This window comes from Copidosoma floridanum, unplaced genomic scaffold (genome assembly GCF_036245765.1).
Source record: "Copidosoma floridanum isolate Cflo_tuat_1 unplaced genomic scaffold, Cflo_Japanese_pri ptg000031l, whole genome shotgun sequence".
Taxonomy (NCBI): Eukaryota; Metazoa; Arthropoda; class Insecta; order Hymenoptera; family Encyrtidae; genus Copidosoma; species Copidosoma floridanum.
The window spans coordinates 4,386,821-4,410,313 of NW_028321908.1; the positions used below are offsets into that span (position 1 = coordinate 4,386,821).

At 33.3% G+C, this 23,493-nt stretch overlaps 1 protein-coding gene across 5 annotated transcripts in view; it reads left to right on the forward strand.

Moving 5' to 3' along the window:
- Arp1 (Actin-related protein 1) overlaps positions 1–23,493 on the forward strand; it is a 553,556-nt gene that overhangs the window by 344,196 nt on the left and 185,867 nt on the right. For all 5 annotated transcript variants that reach the window (XM_089597204.1, XM_089597206.1, XM_089597207.1 and 2 more), the window contains one exon: positions 9,055–9,228. In XM_089597204.1, the coding sequence (XP_089453330.1) occupies positions 9,055–9,228 (174 nt within the window). The remainder of the gene's footprint in view (positions 1–9,054; positions 9,229–23,493) is intronic.

Genomic DNA, 23,493 nt, shown 5'->3' on the forward strand with positions numbered 1-23,493 from the left:
ATCTGCATACATTTAACATGTTGTTATTATATGCATATGTAACCAGCAAATAATGTATATATGTCTTGTGTAATAGTTTGTTTTCAAAGCTTTTGTCTCATTGTGGTTTGTCATAATCGAAATAATAAAATAACATAGTAGGTATTCATATGTATGTTTGGGTAAGTATCGACGTCCGTGAAGGTTAGTAGGGTTCGTAAGTTTGCACAAAAATAGTGTGGGGGGGTGGTGGGGTGTCTCAAAATATGAAGCGATGGGCCGTGTGGGTACGTAGGAGGGACCATATATGGATCTGAACAAAAAGTAAGCTAAGCCGAAGTAAAGGAGAAAAAAACGTGAATTTCACCTTATTTTGTGAGGAGAAGTAAGTGGTTCGCTGGAAAATTTGTGTGAAAAGCCTCACGCAATGATTTATATTATGTAGGAAGATAAATACATTTATAATTGAGGCTTCGACCCCGTGCATGCTACGTGCAACTACCTCATCCTAAATACTCTACTTTTCAGTCTTAAAACATAAGTTTTATGATTCAATATTTGAAGAAGTAACGTATAATTAACTTAAAATAGTTTTCTCTAAGGACTTGCAGTGTTTTTTAAAACTAATTTTTAATTAAATAATTAAAACACAATCATTTGAAAAGTTAAAAACAGTCGATGGAATTTTCGTTAGTACATTAGAAGATGCAGCTCACTTTAGGTTTAGTGGAACACGATTCACAAATTCATGTTTTTGAAAAAGCATGTATTGTGTTGCAATGTTAATTGAGAAAATACTCTACGTGGTTTGTAATTTCTGATGGTATTTGTAGCAAAAATTTATGAAAAAATTAGAAATTTATTATTGAATACTAATAAAAAGAAGAAGATCATGCTATATTATACCTAAATTCAATTTTTCAATTTCAGAAAAAATCATGCAAAGATTAAGGATTACCAAAACCAACTTTATCATTAATTTGTATAAATCATAAAGGAAAGTAGACAACTATACGTTAAGAATGCGTTTCAAATATCATTTTGTTAAGCTAAATAGTGGTTAAGATAAATTGTTAAATAGAACAAATAAAAGTAAAACAAAATAACATTTTATTGATAGTCTAAAAGGTTCTGGTAAAACGTTTTTGTATTAAAGATTGATTTATTATTTTTTGGTAATAAAAAAAAGTTATCTTAATGGCTTGAATTGGAGTAAAAATAATAACTTGAAAAAACTGAGAGAATCAAGATTTTCTGTCAAGAATCAGACAAGGTAACAGTCATAAATTATCTTGACCGTTTATGTTGTACAAAAATTTTGTCTTTCTGTTTCAGGTTCTTTTATTACAATTAATAAATCACAGAGCCAACACAGAGCCATAGGTTTTTTTATTAAAATCTCACTATTTACTTTATTACGGTCAACTTTCTGTATTGCTCATAAGTATAAGAAAGTATAAGTGTAAGAATTCTAATAATACATTCATACAAAATGACTTTAAAAATAAAATATCTATCGGAAATACAGAATGCAAACAAATTTGTTAAATAGAACGATTGAAAAAAATTTTAATTTTCTAGTTAACCTATACAAAAAACTCTTGTACCAATAAAATTGTCTTTACCATAAGATTAAATTAAACATTTCGTTTTGTTTCCTTTTTCTAAATTTTTCCCTCTGGAGTATTCTGTACACCAAGTATATATTTTACAGATCTTATTTTGTTTAAAATATGTTGTTATTTACAAAAACAGTAAAAAAATTATTAACGCTTAGGCAAATTTCTAGAATCAGCACAAATGATGGTTACGAAGTTATTACTTGAATAGTAATTTTTTGTGTATTATTTGATATTTTTATCATGTAGTCATATGAATTATGATTAATAATTTGCTTTTAAGTACTATTCTGAAGAGTGACAAACAAGGGGTTGTAGAGGGGGGTGGGGTTGCTTGAAATGTGTGGGAGTGTGTAGAGGACAAGAAAGGGTTATTGTATTATTGGCGGTGGAAAGAGTCTTATTTTGGGAAGAATAATTTTCATCTGGTTAAATTAACATAAAAATACTGGGATTTTTTTTGCTTATTCTTAGGGGGTTAAGTAATTACTCAAAATTTTTAGGGGGATCGATGGGGAATTGTTAACTAGATATGGTCTTACATTTTTATATGATTAGTAATTTGCTTTAATTTATTATTATACATAGTGGTGTAGAAAGAGCTGGAAGGGGGTCATTTAAAATGTATGGAGATGTGGTGAGGGGAGCTTCGTTTTTGTAGGATATTTTTTATCGGGTTGATTTACAGGAGAAGTATTGGAAATCTCTGCTTATTTTTATAAAGGGCTAAAGGAATAAATGAAAATGTTGCGGGGTGACAGGGAAGATGATAATAAATTGGTGACTAAATCTTATCTTACAACGATATATTATAAGATATGTTTGTATTAGTAAATATGCTTTTCTTAGCGCTTATCGTGCGATAATTCTCATTATCTGAAATAAATTAAGTAATTTTGTCAATGTAAACGTGACTAATGTTGATTTGCACCATAATTGTATGAAAAATCGTGAGATTATAATTCGTGAATGATTTTTTATGTGGATTGTAGAAGACTACAATCGAATTTTTAAAGGATGGTGGTGATGAAGTGTGGAGGGTTGAGAGAAATCTTAAATAAATGACGGTCAGGCAAAACACGTAATACTGCGACAAATTCACCCTTAAATTGAGTGAGGCAGAAGGGTAGTAAAAAGGGGCCAAAAAAATTTTGTCCTTGCATCTTTTTACATATCTAGTAAGGTATGATAAGACTTGTGTATCTATATTTACATATCTGTAATGAGATTTATGCAAACGAATAAAAATTGCAATTTTATATATATTGACAATATCAGAATTATGCTGACAGTCTTCATAATTCTTCATGTTATTAGCATATAACCTTAAAGCACGTAATATTTACATAAGTTCTTTCTTATGCATGTATACTAGTAGAGCTTTGCGCCCCTACGCTAATTGTGTGCCAACCCCCCGTTCGCTTAAAATTTAGTGCAATACGTTAAAATCAAAAGCTTAAAATATCGATTTATTTATTTATGTTAAGTAATTATGTACTGGGAAATAATTTTCATTTTTTTTTTGTTTTTTTTTTTGAGGTGCAAAAGTGAAGGGATATTTATGCAAGTTAAACATGAAAATAATTCGATGGTTAAAATTTAGATTTAGCATTACTATATATTTTATTTATTTGTATTAAATTGTTTATTCAATTTTCTTTGAATAAATGAAAAAAATTTTGTGATACGTGTATTAAAAAGCAATAATTTAAAAGAAGCAAATGCTAAGATTTTATACTAAAAATCTCATTCAACGAAAATTATTGTTTGTTCAGGAATTACTATGTTTCAAGGTCTTTTTGATTGTTTTCATACGAAAGTATTTTTTAGTTTCAAAATCTTTTAGTAAACAAAATACAAATACTTTTAAATAAAGAAGGGCTCTTGGACTAAACTTATCAATTTATTAACAGAGAACTTAAAATGAATTGTTACAAACTCAGAAAGAATATAAGATAAAATACGATACAATATAACGTTTGTTTTATGCAAAAAAAAAAAACGCCATGCAGGTCAGTCTGTCGCGTAAAACGCACATAGGACGACTGATTACGCAACGGTACAAAAATGCACTTATTCAAGCACGTATGGGGCCCTGGTAACGAAAAAGTCCCAACATGGGACTGTCGAGATTCACATACGAGTGAACTTGACTTTTTAAATAACAAGCGACGCAGAGATGGACGTAGCTTGCACCAAGCACAAAAATCATAAGATATTAGCACGTAAGTAGCTGCTGGCTATGATCGCACGAACAGAACGTACGCACACGTACATGAGGCTTTTTTCATCCGTCTGTCTCCTTTCGCAGTGATATTAGCTTAAAAAAAAACACGCGAGCGCCGGAGAAAGAGAGACCAGAAAGCGGCTGACTAACTGATTTAAAAAAAAAAAGCGTATGCATAATAATTAAGATGAACTATTTTAACCAAACAAAATTATCTTCTGTATCAATTGGTTGTTATATTTTATCTTCGTAAAATAATGTGTCAAGGTATTATGTATCTTCGTGATTCCGTAGGACTGATAGTGATGACTACCGTGGTTTATATTATTTTCTTACTACTTGAGTTTCAACAAACATTTCTTATCATGTTACGTCTCACTATGAACTCGGAACCATCTAAAACCTAACTTGACATGAAATAAATAGTAATAACATGAGAAACTTAGTCAATTTAAATTCAATACTCACCGATAGTTATATCTGTGGCTTTCTGGACAGCCTGATTAACTTCATTTTTGTGATTTTTGAGAAAAATAGCTTTAAAAATTAAAAAGATACTTTTTGACAACGCTAAAGCTGCATGTTTATTGATGTGCCTAATGTTAGGTACGAATACAAAACTTTATAATTTTACTTAGGTGATCAAAAAATGCAATCGATTTTTTGCTATGAGTCGCTTTTGGAGTTATTCGATTAGGCTGAGAACATATAACTTATTCGATTACACATATTTGTAAATATTTAACATCAACAAAAAGACGTATTTGATCATTAGGATAAATGACATACCTGTTGACTAATTAGTTTTCATTAAGAAGTAGATCTTTCTTACTCAAACATAGCACTATCGAACTTCATACAGTTCTGACGACAAAACGATAATCCAGATGAAAAGTAACACGATTTATTTTTTCCCATTTAAAATGACATTGAAATTTTTGACTTTTTTTTCTTTGTCGTCGGTCAAGAGGCTTGGACTGCAATTTGAGGGATCTTAACTAATCTGGAGTGCCAATTGCGATAGTTAATTTATGTTAGTTGATGAATTTTTACCCCTGTGAAAGCAGTAAGCTTTTCTATGGCATGATTCTGAGATTAGTGCCATTATTCGTACCCGTTTATAATTAATCCATTACCCTTGTCCTTTATATATTGCAGTGAAAATTTGACGTTTCACTACTAATTTCTTTCATGTATAACAGCCCAAATGTGATGTGAGTTGCATATACACTGTACCGTATGCACATTGTATAAGAGCTTTTATCCGTAAAAGCCACATATTTACATTAAATTTCTTTTAAACGGGGATACTTACTAAATTCAATAGTCTTCCATTATTTCCGCACCTTACAATCATCAATTTTTGCTGCAGCAACGATTTTCTTGAGAACGGTTGGGCAGAAAAAATAGTTAATCGTTTAGGTCTTGTGCTGATTACGGGAAACCGGCAACTCAAATCAATTTAAAAAAATTGTTTAAATGAAAGTATACTAAAAAAGGATGTGCTTTTTGGTTTTAACCTAATTTTTAAAAAAATGGAGTTGAGTGGTTTACCTGGGAAGCCTTAGATGTAACAGATCAATATATTTAAAAAAATAGATAATAGTGCACAATTATAAATAATAGTTGTTTTTACGTATTATTAAAGTTGTGGTTAGAAAATATACAGAAGCATTTTGTTAAGTTAAAATAGCGGACACATCTATTGTACATTCTCAAAAATTGCATTGTTGCTGGATCGGTGATGTAGGTTTTAAGTATAGTGCTGTGGGGCTGCGAGGGTAGCGCAGAGGTTGTAGGGGCACTTAAAAAAGTATGCCGGGTGAATAAGTGGTGTGGGGGATCAGGAAAAAAATAACGAATATTTTTTTTGTTGATAAAATAACAGACAAATTAATAAGATTTTTCCTCATTTAGTAGCAGGAACGTAGGAAAATTGTTTGAGAGACTCTGGAAATTATGGAGGGTGGTCAAGAGGACGAGGGGGAGGGGGGGTTGATAGGCTCTGGATCGTATATTATTAAATTTAAATAACATTGATAGCAGTTAAATTTTTTCTTACTTAGCGCTAGAGGTTGTGGGGAAATGAAGGGGGTGGTACTTTTAAATTAAAAATTCTTGTCTAAGTATCGATAGACTGCTTTATTTTGTATAATATTATTATAAAATTTGAAAAAAATTAAAAAGAAAAACAAAATAGAAAAATGCATTGATTTTCTAATAACACAATTTTTTTTACTTAAAAACTAAAGAAAAAATTTTAACTCATTGCAAAGCTGGAGCTGTGGTGATGAGCGTGCAAAGCAAGCAGGAAGTTGTAGCCCTACTACTGTATAAATGTACATACAGAAAAACAGCTTTCATTGGTACTGTTATTTATTCTTATCTTTTATGGTCTTTATGAAAGATTTCGAATTATTCTATGCCTCATATGCTTTACTTGAAATTTTAGTCAAAATTTACGCTGATATGATCATGCAGATGCAATGCAACTATTTCTTCCGACATGGTTTCATTTAAAACAAAACAATGTAAACTTTTTTTATTTTTTTGTTGTGTTAAGTCAGCTTATGAAATTTAAACTAATCAATTTGATAATTTTTTTTAAATCATTGTACAGAAAGTAAAATCAATTAACAATTCAAAAAATTAGATATCAAATTTGTTATTCAACATTTTATACTTGAAAAGATGTCAAAATGTTGCAAAAAAGTATTTAATTTAAAATATATAATGATAAATTAGCTTTGAAAAAAAAGTTGAATTTAGGAGAAGAAAATTATAAACAATGCAAGTAAGTCACGTATAAAACAATGCGATACATTCGATTAATTTTAAATACTACACAATTAAGCACAACACATCGCATTTCACACGAAAGATTAATAACTACAAATTCTTAAGGAAAGATTACCACAACTTGTACTTATTCATATAAAACGTATTTTTTGTCTAGTTTCAGATATTTTATTTATTCAAGTATTGTTACTATTTAAAAATTTTTTCCAGTACTTTGGATGAGCTTAACTGTTTATTGTTTTCATGTTTGTCAAGGGTTGTATATTATAAACTCAATATTTCTTACTTCAAACAAGCAGATCCATTCTAAAGTAAAGAGATGTGAGTATTCAGTGCCTAGCTTGTTCTTCTTAATCCAGCTACAGTTGCTAAACTCAGTTAGATCTAGACATCCAAAAAAAGGAACTTTTTTACCTTGTGTTTTCTCCTTTTTTGCCCTTATAGGTAGTTGTATGCCTTTATTAGCTTCTCATTCAACTGGTTACTGTGGTTATAGAAATAAGTTGAGTTAAGAAAAATTGTTAACGTTAGTTAAAAAATTTATACTTGCATTCTTGAATCATATGAACTTTTCTTGTTTTATTAAATTACATAAGACATTACTTAGTTCCTCATGATATTTTTTTCCTTAATTCAAATATTTTAAAATTAAAAAGCATGAAATAAATCTTCAATGTTAAATTAATACACTGAGTACAAAACAAAAATGAATACATGAACATATTACAAAGGACTTTACAAAGACGTAAGGTGAAAGATGTACTAAATATAAAAAGAAATTAATTTAGCTCGCTATGTCGCTTCGGTAAGTGGATTCTATTGTGCGCCATTTTTCTTGTGATTGATCTGTTTTCTATGGAACATACAATAACATATTGAATACTTCTTATTATTAATCTTGTTGTTTGTTAAAAAAAGCTTTGTTATAAATTCAAACAATAATCTTGATAATAAGTACATAAATATAAATGTAAAAAAAATAAGTACTTCATGAATATTTAAATACCATATTGAAAATTGTGAATCAGACAATGAACTCTAAAAGCTTCCGTCATTTTAAATGCTTTTTGGTCAGTATCTTTTGTTGCTCAATTAAAAAATTAAATAATTCTCCATTGAGAACGAGTTGGATCATCAAAAAATTCTTAGGTTTAAAAGCTGATGTTAAAAGACTATTAAATTATACAATATTTTAAATGGAGTTACAGACTTTCATAATATCATGTTATTGAGTTTATCGGATTTTGGAAGTTGGAGGTGTGGGAGTTGGAGACTAACATAAGAAAATTATTTGTTTTAAAGGCCCACACGAAAGAGTTGTGAGGAGTTAATAGCTTTTTTAATTTTAAAGGACTTGTTAGGAATTTACCATTAAGATTGTAAAAGCTTTCGAAATTAGATTCAGATGATCAAAGGTATGAAATCTCAAATCAAAGAGTAATAGAGATAAACAGTTTACTTAAATACTACGTACGATTGGAAAAAACTCTTAACGGGATATAGATTTTATCACCTCATATTGTATAAATTATCTTAGTTTTGAAGTTTAATTTCATAAGCGAAACAATTTAAAAACTCATGTGAATCGTTTTTAATATTGAACAGCTTATATTTGAATATTGATCAATTTGAAGTCCGTTCTAAGGAGCTGTGTACCTTAAAAGTTTATTCAATAAAGCTAATGGAAGTTTTTAAAATAAGTTTGAAGAGTTATGAAATTTTTTCATGGTTTAAGGCTATTTTGTTTTTTAACAATAAGAACATCGGTTAAGACTCAAATATTGGAGAGAAGGAGAATATTAAAAAGATACAAAAGTTTGAATTTTGCTATACCCAATATCAGCTATACCAATACTTCTGAGGAATACCCAGAAACATTATGGGGATGATTTTGCTAATTGTTTTCTATAAATTCAGTAATCAAATATTTCGGGAGGTTGAAATATATATTTTCAAAATATTTCTGTGCTTCATAGAATAAAATTCTGTAATAGTTAAGTGTGATTCCACTTTATTTTAGTCGTATTTCTCGAAAATTTCAAGTTGTTATAGATCTCTGTTAATGCCACTAGCATAAAAATATGAAAAAGAATGACAAAAGTATTGAATATATGGTTTATTTAAATTGAAAGTATGATTTGATATATTTTTTGGTTTTTGTAGACCCAAAATTAAATTGTTTGTATGTATAAGATTGGTAAATCTTGCACACTATGTTTAATTCTGAGTTTGTGTACTTGCTTGAGCTCAGTAGCATTTATACAAATAGAGTTTTCTGTATAAATTGTACAGAATCACTATCTTTGTCGCATTGCACTTCACATTTTATGTAAAATATAAGGGTATTACTAATAAGTGATATAAACATATACATCATTGCATTATTGTGATTATGTTAGAAAATTATTTAAAAAATTTATACATTTCCAGATTGGTCCTGCAAGGTTTCGAGCACCGGAAGTATTATTTCGTCCTGACTTAATTGGAGAAGAATATGAAGGTCTTCACGAAGTATTAATGTACTCTATTCAAAAATCTGATTTAGATCTTAGAAAAATTCTTTTTCAAAATATCGTTCTTTCGGGAGGTTCTACGTTATTCCGTGTAAGTAAAATTTCTTAATAATTTTATCTGTCAAACGACTATTAATGTCAATAACATATTTCTAAATTTGTAGATAGTAATGTAATAATAATCGTCAGTTTTAGAGTGTTGCATTCTCTATTTAAATCACAATGGTCAACATTTTGCTATTCTATATCAACCTTATCAACCTTATCAGGATCAGATTGGTTAATAATATTTTAGGAGATACCTTGAAAACTACATGAATAAAAAGCTATTATCACTTTACCAAGTTGAAGTCATTAGTATGTACACTAGGTCTGATGTGTCTTGTGGAATATCTTATGCGTATTGTTTTTTTTTAAATATATGATGAAGTACAATTTTTTAAAATTTGGATTGTTGTAACTGTATATAATCATGACTACATACCCTTAGTTTTTTTTATCGGTTCAGTATCTAAGTCATTCTAAAAATTTTATTAATATGTTTCTTATTAAGCTATCGTAGCATAGTGTAATACTTACCAGCACATTTGAGTAAGGACTGTAGTACTTAACGATAGCTAATTTTTATTGCTATCTTAATACAAATATTTTAAACACGGAATATGCGTTTCAACGCACGTCATCAATTGTTTTCCTTAGATTCCGCAATAATTAGACAACATAGCACAACATCAAGATTTTGTTACTGAGACGATCGATGGTCTTTAATCTTCATGTTTGAAATTAATAAGTTCATATTTACTTATTTATTTCATTCAATCTTTGGATTTTTAACGTTTTGTTAACGACTTGGTTAATTTTTCATGCATAGAAGTTGATATTTTATTTCTTATTTTAAATATATTTCTAGATCATCAGGGGTCAAAGGTAAAGCAGTTTTAAATTAGAAAAATAAAGAATTGTTGGTAATAAAGGGTTATCAGATTGTATTGAAGTCAACCAAGAACCGTGATTTATGTTTCTGAAAAATTAAATTTATTAATTTTTTTTTTTTTCTAATAAGAGCACTGAAGAAAACAATAATTGAAGCAGTCGGAGAGTAATTTACCATCTCAATTTTAAAACCTAGGATGAAAATATACTTCAAAATCTTAACATGATTGATTTACAATATTTAACTGAAAAATTATGGGTGATTTCTCTTTCTCTTATATGCGCTAATGCAAGTACCTTTTGGTTTTATCGCACCAGTCTAATAATTTGCGTCTAATTTTGGAAAGTAATTTTGGAAGTAATTAAAAACAATTTTAATGACGAAAAAATAGTGAAATGTAGACAAATTAGCTAATCAGACTAAATGTAAACAATTAACTTGAGACAATTAGAATAAAGATGTGGACCAGTTTATCAAAAAATAGTCAGCGAACTGCTTATGCTATTTCGTGACTGATAAGAAATGCCGGACGGACTATATTTAACAAAAAATATTTCTCGATTATGGTTTTGCGGGAGGAGAATTGAAGGTACAGTTAGTTTGTGACAGTTAAGGAACCGTCCGTATCATGGTGGACAATGCAGATGCAAAATTTAATCTCTGCAAGTGATCAAGACCCAGCAAAATATCTGAACAACCAAATTTTCGGAATTGCATCTAGTACGTCGGAAAATAATTGAGGTTGTAAGAAAAAAATTGCTTAAAACCTTGTGTGCGGTCTTTTGGTCTTCAAAGGGATAAGAACAAATGTCAGACATACGTGTTAATCGTCATACACATTTTTGGCAGAACTTTAAAGTAGACAAAAATCCATCGTATTCATAGTTTTTGTTGATATTTAGAAAGTTAAGAATAAAAACACCATTCATATTATTTTTAAGGCAGTCCAGAGACTACTAATGTCTTCTAACTCATTTTTAAGTAAAAAACTTGAGTTTGAGCTTTTTTTTGGATATATTTGTTAATAATTATTAAGGATTTTTAGAAAAAAATTTTTATCTCGAACTTGATATTTTTTCAACGTTTCCTACACTCCTAGTATTGTTAACGTAATGTCTTTTTAGTTTAAGTTCTAAAAAAAGTTTGTCTCGAAACTGCATACTTCATTATGTTTATGTTTATCTTCACAATTCAATCCTAATTTTAATGATTAATTTTTTTGAGCAGTATTATTAAACATCATTTCTTTTGTGATTTCTATTAAAGTTATTTTTTCTAAATATTTACAAGTTCAAAAGATTTATTTACCATTATTTAGGCTTTAAATTTTTGTCAACATTCAATAACTTACATTACTATTTGTATACTTCCTACATTAACGATTAAATTTTATTAAATTTTCATTAATTTTGTAGGCATGACCGATGTATTAGAGTGCCTAATTTTTTTATCAGAAAAAGGTGTAACCACTTATAAATCATCTTTTCTTGATATAAAACAAATTTCAAACCATGTACAATGGTGATCTGAGTTAGTCACATAGTGACGGTGAGATACCGTCGGGTCATCATCGGTAGACTAGGATCGATAGGGAAAGAGGGAAAAGAGGAAAAGCGTAGAGGACAGTTAGGAAAAGAGGAAAAAGGAAAAAAAAGCTGAAAAGGGATTAGATTAACTTGGGCCAGCGAACGTGCGTGAAGCGAGTTTTTGTTGTGGTTTGCGAGAAGCAATTTCTCCAAGGTGATTTCCCCGCCAGAAGCGAATTTTGTTTTGGTGGACGTGAGAAGCGTCCTCCGGAGTGTTCTCGTTCCTACGATTATTGTCGTGGCCGCTGTGCTTAAGCTGTCCCTGGTGCAGTGCTTGGTGCTGAGTGTCCGGATCCTGCTGTGATAGCAGGCGACGCCGGACTCAGGGTCACCAAGGCCGATACCGTCGATCTCGGCCTTCGAACGCTGCCAGTAGGGACGCTTACTGACCTCAGCGTACCCGCTCCACTGCTTCCGAGTAGACTTGGCCTGCGAGAGGCATCGTCGAGGAGCGACCCCGCATCGCCGTAAGTACCTGCCAGCAGGCAGCGGATTGTAAAGGGTAGTGGCCCTCGAATAGCCCGCGTTGTCTGCCCGGTTCGCGAGTTTGCGCCGCGAGCTCGTCGAGTATTTGCGCTGGACGAGCGTACACACATACACACACACACACGCATACACCTGCAAACGTATTTTATTGTACTTGATACTTCTTTTCGAATATATTCTCTCAATTAAAATACGACTCGCGAGAGCTTATTTGTTGTGTACTCGATTTTCCTCCTTGTGTTGTGAAAAAGTCGTGAGAAGCGACGACGACGTCCAAGGTCGCCGCGATACTTGGCCCCTGCAGTATCTCGGCGAACGAGACCCGCGTACAGGCGTACATCCCTTACAGGAAGTGTCGCCAAGGGTATCCGGGCAACACAGGCCCGGTCGAGGTTGCAAATTTTGCCTCGTTAAAATCCGCATCGGTGGCACCCCGTAACAATGTATGTATGTATGTGCGCCATAAAGTTTTTCGAGTACATCAAGTAATTGTTATTCAAATATTCTCAAGTTTTGTAGATAACTTTAAGTTCAATATCAAAGCTGATGTATTGCATCCATACAGTCATCGAAAAGGAAAATATTGTCAGCATTTCTACTACATCACTCTCAGATAAAAAACAGATTTCTTGGCTCTAACACACATTTTGCATGTTTGTGTTCAACAGCAAAGTTTCAGATCACAATACAATACAACTTTTTGTATCATCAATGTTACTCTGTCATGCAATGCAGATGCTCAGTTATGCAAAATATATGTGATAAAAGCAAAAAAAACTTTTTTTTCCACCCTAATGAAGAAAAATTTCAATTCTACAACAAAAAATTAAATGCAGTAGTTGTAGAGCTCATTTAAATCAAACTTTTTTTCATAGTACATTTTTCTCTACAGTGCCGTCTTAATGCTGTAAATGGTAAAAATCATTTCCAAGCAGCTTAAACCTCCTTCATAGTATCAAACTTTTCTACATTACATTTGTAGGTAAAACTGTAAATGCAAAATTTTTGGATCTTAACAAATTAAACTTTAATCGATTATTTTTGTTAATATGTCGTTTATTGGTTACATTCATTAATTTTCAGCCTACTGGCCCAAAAACGGACTTTTTTTACAAAAAAAGATGATTAACGCCACGCTTAAGAAAAATTGAGTGACCAATACATTTTTTTAGGTTATTTACAGGAGCTTACATTTTTATGTCCACGTACAATAATTAGTAAGCGATATCCACGCTTTTAATACATCCTGTATTTTTTTTTTTACCTTGTACAATAACTAAGGACTAGCACAAAACTGTCGTTCAAGTATTACAAAAACAATAAGTTTGACTAGCATTCATTATCGTCTCATTTTTATTTTCCTTTTATTTAGATTCTAAACATAAAAAAAAGTTTAGCTACAAATTCAGTACATCTTGTATTACACAATAGGCTTACGATTTATATCCCAGCATATTCGGGACTTAGCATACAGCCATTCTCCCAGCCGTCACAACAACCCAACATATGCTCTAGGGTTCTTCAATCTTTTTCGCATAAAATACATACCTAGTCCTGCTCTTTCAACCAATATTTACCAAACATTTCAAACTGACCACACCTCACCCTCCCTATACAACTTATATTCATACCTTTTTTACAAAATCTTAAATATTCAGGTACACCAATAGACGCTATATCACGATACCGCTTGTTGTACTTTGATACATTAATTTTTGACTCACATTCTTGCTTTTCGATATATTTTAGTCTTTCATATAACTTATCACATATACTTGCACCACTGTTTCTTATACTTTCTGTTTTAGCTTCACTTTATCCCAATCTATTAAAAACTTTTTCCTGTCCACATTCGACTGCAATCTAGACCCTCGCTTTGATATTTACCGAAAGCAAATCTTGATGAGCCTGTTTTCGTCGAGGCTGGATACCTTCTTTTCAAACTTAACGGCTCTCAATTTAACATCAATTTTCAATTTATTTATCCTCATCTCTTGCAAAATTAAATATCGCGAAGCACAGAATTCTAACTTTAACACGTATCTAAAGGAATTATATTGAATTTTTTCCAGTGCTTGAATCTCCGTCAACTCAAAAAGTTTCGCCCCATAGCTTATAGCACTTTTTACCAGGTAGTTGTACAACATCATTTTTATACTAAAGTCTTCTTTACATTTTCTTTCTTCTAAACTCCAAGCTACTTTTGCTCCTATTACCCCCTTTTTCTTTAATAAATCCATGTGATCCTTGAAACTTTTCTTACCGTTTAAAATAAAGCATAAATACTTAAACCTATCTACTTACTCTATTTTATCATTATACGAATACCAGGCTCCTTTTTTTGTTTCTCATTGTTCACGAAAGAAGGGGTTTTATACTGCTCCCAATCCAGTTCAGTCGTGTAGAGGTGGAAGTGGTTTACGGCGGAAAATGAATGTAACGCAAATGTGCAATAAAAATTTATACAATATATTTACAGTGCTTAAATTATGAAAATGTGCTCAAGTAAAGGCAAGCGGAGAGAAGCTTTCTCTGCCGCCGCGGCGCGCTAACTAACTTACTATGCTCGCAGAGCAATATTTATAGAGATAAATGTTAAAGTAGAAATTCTAGTACATTGATAAATAAAGGTACAAGAGTAAAGGTAAAACGGTCTCTTGGGCATTGCAAATGTACGCGATGATAAAGGCGTATAATCGGAAAGTTACTTTAACTTTAATACAAGAATAACGAACGTGACGCAATTTGAATTTAGAAAAGGTTTGTCGGCAAATATTCAGGTACAAAACTGAACATACCGCCCGCCATACTACGGTTCGGGGTAAACGGAGTATTAACAATTAGCACTGCACTTATGTAAAACAAACTTAGAGTCTGTATTTTGAAAATGTCAATAATGTAATGGACCGGAAAGCGTCCAGCCGAATATGGTGCGCTGGGCCATAAGTGTCCCAGGTAGTCCGATGCGTAAGCCCTCTTGAAGAACTCGTGGAAGCACATCAGCTCCTAGCAGCAACTCGATTTCTGTCAGATCGGCTCGAAAGTCGTCTGCAAGCTCCAAACCCTGTGTATACTTCCAGTCGCCTGGAAGCTTGAAGTTTCCTGACCTGTAGCTGGATATAAGCGAGAGCACTAGAGCTTCGCACGTGAGCTTCCCGTCGCTAACCATGGAGGCGAGAGTAAGGTAAGTTTTTTCATGAACTCGCGGAGTCTTGATGCCACCGATGCCAATGACCTCCATGCTGGCCTCTTCATATTCCTGGCGAAGTTTACTTAGCAGGCTCTTTGCAACAAAGGATCGCTGAGAGCAGTTGTCGAGCATGGCACGAGCGATGAGTGTGCGTCCGTCCGGGCCTTGAATTCGGACGAGCGCAGTAGGCAACAGCGTAGTGTTTGAAGAGTCTGGCGATGCCATCCAATGACAGGATACGCGACTCCCTTTCGTGAGTGTAGCAGGCCATGCAGAAGATGCAAGATGCACTGTAGTGGCAGAATTCTCGTGCAGCAGCGTATGGTGATGCCCGTTGCAAGTTAGGCATCGTTTGCTTGATTTGCAGCTTGCGAGTTTGTGAGCACCAAGGCAATTATAGCACATGTTCTTGGCCTCAACAAACTGTTTGCGTTCATGTGGCGATTTTGCTTTGAAATCGGCACAGCGTAGTATGAAATGCTCACCTGGGCAAAAGCGGCATTTCTCCGTAAAGGCGGCATATGCGTGCGAAGTAGAAGACGCCGTCTTGTCCTTCTTCCGTGTTACCTTCTCTGTAGAAGAGGCGACGATCTCGAGCATCGAGATGCGTTGTTCAATGAAACGCACGAGCGTTTCAAGTGCAGGGGGCTCGTGGGTACTGCTGAGCGATGACTCCCATTCTCGGAAAGTTCGAGCGTCGAGTTTCTGAGCTGTAACAGCGACCACCAAGTCATCCCACTGGTCCGTCGGACGCTTAAGCTGTTTAAGTGCAGCCAAGGCATTTACAGTGCCACTGAGCAATGCCTTAAGTTCGAGCGGCGATTCGTTGCTTACAGCCGGCGTGGCTAGCAAATCGCGAGTTAGCGCGGCAACCAAGCGCCGCTTGTTTGCATAATGATCCTCCAACCTTTTCCATGCAGCCTCGAAGTTGGCGTCGATTACCTGGATCGTCCTCAACAATTCAGCCGCCTCGCCTTGCACATGCGTCTTGAGGTGCTGAAGCTTCTCGACGTTGGAAAGTCGAGAATCGTTGACTATGATCGCAGAGAACAGATCCTTAAACTCGAGCCAGTCGTTGAAATGTCCGGAAAATGTGGGCACAGCAATGGACGGCAGGTTGCGAGAGTTAGCTGGTGGAACAGGAGCTGGGTCTGATACGGGCGATGCAGGAAGTTTTCCGAGCTGTTCAGCCAAATTAGCTGCCGAATCGAGGTAAGCTTCTTCGGCGATTTCGTAGCTGTTTTCATCGAAATAGCCGATGTCCTTAGTATCGTCTGGAGCAATGTTGAGAATTCTGAGATGAGTGTCCTTGAAGTCATCCCAGTTTATTCGTAGTTGCTGTATACGGCTCTCGATGATTGCACAAGTGAACTTATCCTTGCCGCGCTTCTTGAGGTTTTCGTAAGAATTGCTAATGCTTTTGTACAACTCCTGTTGACGCTTAAGTAAAATTTTGAGTTCCTTGACGTCTGCCATGACGCAGTCGATGTCGCGATGAAGCGCTTGATAATAGGGCTGAGTGTTGGCAGCTAACGACCGCCCGCCTTGGCAAATTCAAGCACGGAGAGCATGCACACACTCTGATTCCTTGAATGACTCACTACTGCAGCTTCGCGAGAGCGCGTTCACCGTCGGTCCCTGGAACCACGCTCTGCCACCAAAAATGTTCACGAGGGAAGGGGTTTTATGCTGCTCCCAATCCAGTTCAGTCGTGTAGAGGTGGAAGTGGTTTACGGCGGAAAATGAATGTAACGCAAATGTGCAATAAAAATTTATACAGTATATTTACAGTGCTTAAATTATGAAAATGTGCTCAAGTGAAGGCAAGCAGAGAGAAGCTTTCTCTGCCGCCGCGGCGCGCTAACTAACTTACTATGCTCGCAGAGCAATATTTATAGAGACAAAAGTTTAAGTAGAAATTCTAGTACATTGATAAATAAAGGTACAAGAGTAAAGGTAAAACGGTCTCTTGGGCATTGCAAATGTACGCGATGATAAAGGCGTATAATCGGAAAATTACTTCAACTTTAATACAAGAATAACGAACGTGGCGCAATTTGAATTTAGAAAAGGTTTGTTGGCAAATATTCAGGTACAAAACTGAACACTCATCATACTATTAAAGACGGCTATTTTAGTTTTAACGCAGCTCGGTATTTGTTTTATTTTAACTACAAAGGTTTTTAAAGTTCCCATTTCATCCAGCATTGCCTCCCTGTTTAAGGCTCCTAATACCAAGTCATCTGCATATGCCAATGTCTAGAATATTTCCTTACCCACTGCTCTTCTACCTACATTTCTTACTCTAAGTGCCTCCTCAAGGCCAGCAATATACAAAAAAAAACAGAAACGGATTCAGTAGACATACCTGCCTTAACCTTTTAGGTACCCAAAATTCGTTGGTTGTGCCTTTACTATCCTTTACTGTAACTTTTGTTTCCTCGTATATTCTTTTAATTCTTTCAATTAAATATTTACTTATCCCTGTCTTCTCTAAGAAGTCTCACATAATGTTCTTGTCTATGGTATCAAAGGCCGCTGTAAGTAAACAAGTTACGCGTATATCTTTTCCTTATTTACTTTTGCTTTTTTGTACCACATGATTTTATAAATTAAACTTGTAAACTTTGTAAGCCGTTGGTAACAGTAAAATACCTCTGTAATTCTTAGGATTGTTTCTATCCCCCTTTTTAAAAAGTAAAACTAGAATTGCTGTCTTCCAATCCTCCGGTAGCTCTTCACCCTTTCAGACTTTTCATATAATTTCTGTCAGTTGGTCAAAAATTTCCTCCCCTATTTAAATTCATGCTTCGCTTGGTATTCCATCGAACCCAGCTGCATCTTTTCTTAAATTAAATTATTGCTCACCAAATATCCTCTTTACTAAGCGACTCCATGACCAGAGCTCTGTCTATTATTTCTTCCCTGCTTTCAACCTTTTTCGTTACTTTACCGTCTAATAATAATCTGGAAGGTCCTTTCAATGTATCCAGGCTTATGCTATTTTCTACCGTCTTCCTTTTTTACTAAATTTATTCAGAAAGCTCCAAACCTTGCTTTTTTTATATTTTTTAAAGTCATTACGTTGATCCTTGTAAATTTTTTCCTTATCTGCATAATAGTATCCCCACTTCTCTTTCTCATTTATACATAAGCTCTAAGAAAATTTATCTGCTCATCACTTTTTTTAAAGCTAACTTAACTGCTCTTTTTCTCTTGATACAGAAGCTATCTCACCACGCCCTGTAACCTAACTTCCGCTTTTTTTATTAAAATTTTTTATTTACCATCGCTTCCAGAATCTTTTTTTTTCAACTTTTCTAATAACACCATAGCACTTTTTCCTATTCTCTACTCTCATTTCTATTTTCTCTTAATTACTTTTATATCTTATGATGCCTTCTTCAGTCCATGAATAGACTATTTTTTCTCGACTATTTTCTTAGCTGGTTTTTCAACTCTAGAACAATAATCTAACTCTATTTGAAGTGGTAAGTGATCTGAGTATATTATATCCGAAAATTGTTTATTATTTTCGCTCTTGACTCGTTTACCATCACATAATCTAAAACCAAACTGCCCATTGCCCCTGTATGTGTATAATTACCTTGCTCATCCCCTCTCCAACTGCTATTTAGCACATAGCAACCTTTACTATCCAAGATCCTCAGCTTACTTATGCTCCTCATTGCTTCTTACTTTGTCTTTGCTATTTCTTCTATTATTTAAGTTTTTACACTTAAGCCTTGCTTCACAACTTAAACTTCCCATTCTTATATTAAAGTCCCTACCTATTATCATTTTGTCCTCCTCTAAAAAGTCTATATTTTCCAGCTCTTTGATAATGTTACTTAAGTCCTCTAAGGATACATAAACATAAACTGATTATATATTTATTTCATCACGGTCATTTACTGATTTAGTTTTCATAAGTCCTTTCTTTAAGACTTCTACCATCTACTTGCTATTCCTACCCGGTCTTTTTTTACAATAATCAAAATCCCATTTTTTATCCTACCTTATTTACGTTTTCTTGCATTGGCTACCTGCCCCCCCCCCCACACACACACAAAACTGTCTACTATTTAGTATTTAATTGAATCCCAACCTTTCGTCTCCACCGATGACAATTTTCTAAAATGGAAAAGTGACTTACTTTCAAATCCATTTCGAATCTTAAGATTTAACGAGTGCCACGAATAAAAGGCGTTCTGAATGCCAAAGTTTCCGGCGTAATACCAAGAGATGTCTAGCCAGAGCACAATATGCTCTAACAATGTGGGGTATCGTGGCTATTCTTGCAACTAATCAGGTGCTTTACAAGAGCAGACTTTGTTACAATAGAAAGTCAGGAAAAATAACCCTAAGAATTTCAGGCAGCCACATCGGCTAAAAATTTAATCCACCTCATTCTTAGTGGCTCATTTGAACAGGATACTTATGGAAGTATATTCTTAAGGTCAACTTTTCTAACCACTGGTGAGCTGTTCGTTATTCGGGGAATAATCCGTAGACGAGATATTCTTCGGCTAGTGGTGTACCCCTCTTCAGCATGGTCTCCATATGCAGAGACTCCCAAGGTAAGTCAAGCTACCCATAGCCACCTCTCCATCATTAAATATAAAAATATGGAAAGACTAACAGTATCACCACTGGCCTTTTTTAGGACTATCAAAAGTTTGTACGTTCTCTAATTAACCATAAATGTCGTCACTTTCTTTTAGGGCCATTTAATGTTAAACTACCATGCAAACAAATACATTTTACTACCAATTTGGCAACGATTCGTCCATTAATATACTTTATCAAGCCGGCCACTTATTAACTAAGTCAGTCATTCACTGGCAAACGTTACGAGCAAAGTTGTTCATGGCGAGGCTGGGAACCCCGGCAACCAATGACCCTACATGACCATTTCAACTACAAGCATTCCACCAGGAATCACCGATCCTGTCCGAAGTCTACGCTGGGTGAACCTAACAGTAAATCTATGAAGGAAACATTAACTTGGGCAAACAGGACATTCTCCAACGGGCAAGTATCTCGAACTAATCTCCTTACCCCCCCCCCCTTAGATTACCACAACAACTGAACTCTGCAAAAAAGGTGCTTTAAACTCCAGTATAACACAAGAAGACGTTGGGAAAGGACACTACAATCAGCTCTAACGCTCCAGACGTTGAAGTTTTCCTCTCGATCAGTCTGGTACTACAACTGCAAGCCAGAAAAGATCACCCTAAGGTATCCAGGCAGTCAAATTTGCTGAAAACTTTATTCAAAAAAGAGTTAAACTCACTTGTCTTTTTTAGAGCCATCGGACGTCGAACTACCTTGCCAACAAATACATTACAACTTAACAAAGTTGACAAAAAACAGCCTTTAGGGTTCACAAAAGTTTTAACCATGTCTTTTTTTAAAAGTTCAGCAAGGCAATAGAAAGCCTGTGGATTTTCCGGAAAATTGTGGTGCTCAATGAGGGTCTTTGGAGTTTTTCTAAGAAATAATATGTAATAAAGCTTCAATGATTTAAAGAAAAGTTTTAAAAATAGTGAATTAAACATTAAAAAATTTTTGTTATAATGATTTACCTTTAGAAAATAAACAATCATATTAGGCGAATATTTCCAACAAATACTATCGGTTTTAAGAATAACTTTAAATCAGCCAATATAGAAAAAACAATAAAATACTCTTATTTATGGAGATTCTTTAATATTTTTAGATCTAAAAAAAATCAAATAACACTGAATAAAAAATTATTTTCATTTTTAAAAGATACAGACGAAAGTAAGACTATTCGTTTACAATAGCATATAAATAGAAAACGAAAGAGTTTTGCAGTACAATTTTTGATAACCAAATATTTATTCCATAAATCGAGTTATTTTAACATCACTTAACAAATACACTTAATTCTGGAACAATATAGTACTAAACACCATGGAAGGAACTGCTACATCCTAATACTGTATAGAATATGCAGCAGCACAAGAAATAGATTAATCTGACGAAAATATAAAGTTTATTTTTTAAGTTATTGTTTTAATTGCAATTTATAGATGCTTACTACCTTTGAAGATAAAATTGAAAAAAAAGAAGTAGTAATGTTGATGATAACTTTAAATATAATAGACGAATTATGTAATAAAACTTGTTTACACATCACAAAGTTATTGAGGTATAATAGTAAAGCTGAAATCACTACAGGTAAAAATAAAGGACAAATAGTATTTATAACTAGAATCACTCTAACTACCGGGGATCATTCTTGTTCACTATTTATTTTACGTACTAAAACAGTTTTTATTGATTTTGGCTTTTGTAAGACAATAAATAGATCACAGGGCGAACGTTTATATTCTAGAAGATTATATTTAAGAGAACCTTTATTTTCCCATGTCCAATTATATGTAGCTTTGTGACAAATTCAAAAAATAGATTTTTTTTTTAATTCTATTGATAAATCAAAAATAAAAACTATTGTCTGGCAACAAATTTTTAAATCTAGCAATATTCGTGATACATACCGATGTTTCTAATCGCAAAAAATATCCAAGGAGATAATATTTGAAAAGTATTTTTAATTACATTACTGATTGTACAGTGTTTCCGGAAAAATGGTTCTAATAGGTTCTTTTTACTTTACTTCAACATCTCAATATGAGAGTTTTATTAGGCCTAATATTAAATACAGATGAGAATATTCAAAGAAATAATAAAAATGAAAAAATGGTGGTTATACTCTCTGGCTGTAGTGAATCTCCCTAATCGTAAATCACGATTTTCAAAATTATATGTGAATGAACAGATAAAATTTTTCTTCATTGATAGCCCAGGAGGTTCAGGAAAAACATTTCTATGTAAAACGTTAATTTATTATTTCATTTTTCGTAGAAAAAAATGTTATCTGTGTCATGGACTGATATAGCAACAATATAACGTGTACTTATAAAAGGAATGACCAGTCATAGAACATTTCGTTTACCATTAGACTTAAGCAATGTAGAAAGTTCGTTCTTGGAATTTAAATCTGAAAAAAAAAAATTAAAAAAGTAGATTTAATTATATAGGACGAGGCTTCCATGATTCCAAATAATGTCTTAGAAATAGTTAAAAGAATATTACGTGATTTATGTTGTATAAATATACATTTTGGTAATAAATGAGTTGTTTTAGAATGCAATTTCAGACAGATTCTTCCAGTTTAAAAAAATAGTAATACAAGCATGATCATACAATTATACATTAAATCGTCATATCTTTTATCGTTGCCACGTATTCTAAAACTTAAGGAGGCTTGGGCGATTTTGAATTAAATGCTGGCTAGGTCTGAAATTCAGAGATTATATAGATAAAGTTTGCTAGATTTTTTTAGGAAAACAAAATAGGTAGGTCAACACATTTATTTTCGAGAAAATCGCTTGTGAAAATTCGTCATTTTAACACGCAACCTTACGGAACCCAAAATTCAATAGACTACCGTACCGCAATAAAAAGCTGTGGGCCCACACATTAAATTGGTACATGTACTTGAAAGTATAAAGAATCTATTATTTCAAAAAAAGAATAGGATCAACACGTTAAATTTTGAGAAAATAGCGAGAAAAACATCTAACATGAGAATTGTTTTGTTCAGGTACTGTAAGTGCGCATGCGCTGTACATTCATAAACATACAAGCATTAAAATTCAAGTCTAACACAAGTATAGGTATATAATAGGAGATGAGAGCAAGAGAGTACAGTGTTGTCAGCTTTATCGTGGCAGGGCCGTCATCTTTTCACAAGGTACCTCGGGAAAACTATTAAATTTTTTAATATCGATTTTTCCAATGACTTCTTCGCGTATTATTGCTATTTTGTTCACACATGTGTATAATCAAAATGATTATAAAAAAAATATTACAAAGAATCATTTGTATGACAAGTACCCCACAGGGGCCCCTCAATAGATACGACACCAAACGCCCAAGCCTCCTTAATATAAATATTCGTTCAATTGACAAAACATTTTCAAAATTATTATTGGATATTAGAGAAGAAAAAATTGAATTATTTTAAGTACCACATAAATGAAAAAGTAACTGATGTTTGTTCCAATACTTTTAGTAAAGATATTAACTTTTTAATAAATAGCGTTATACTTACGTCTTATAACGAAT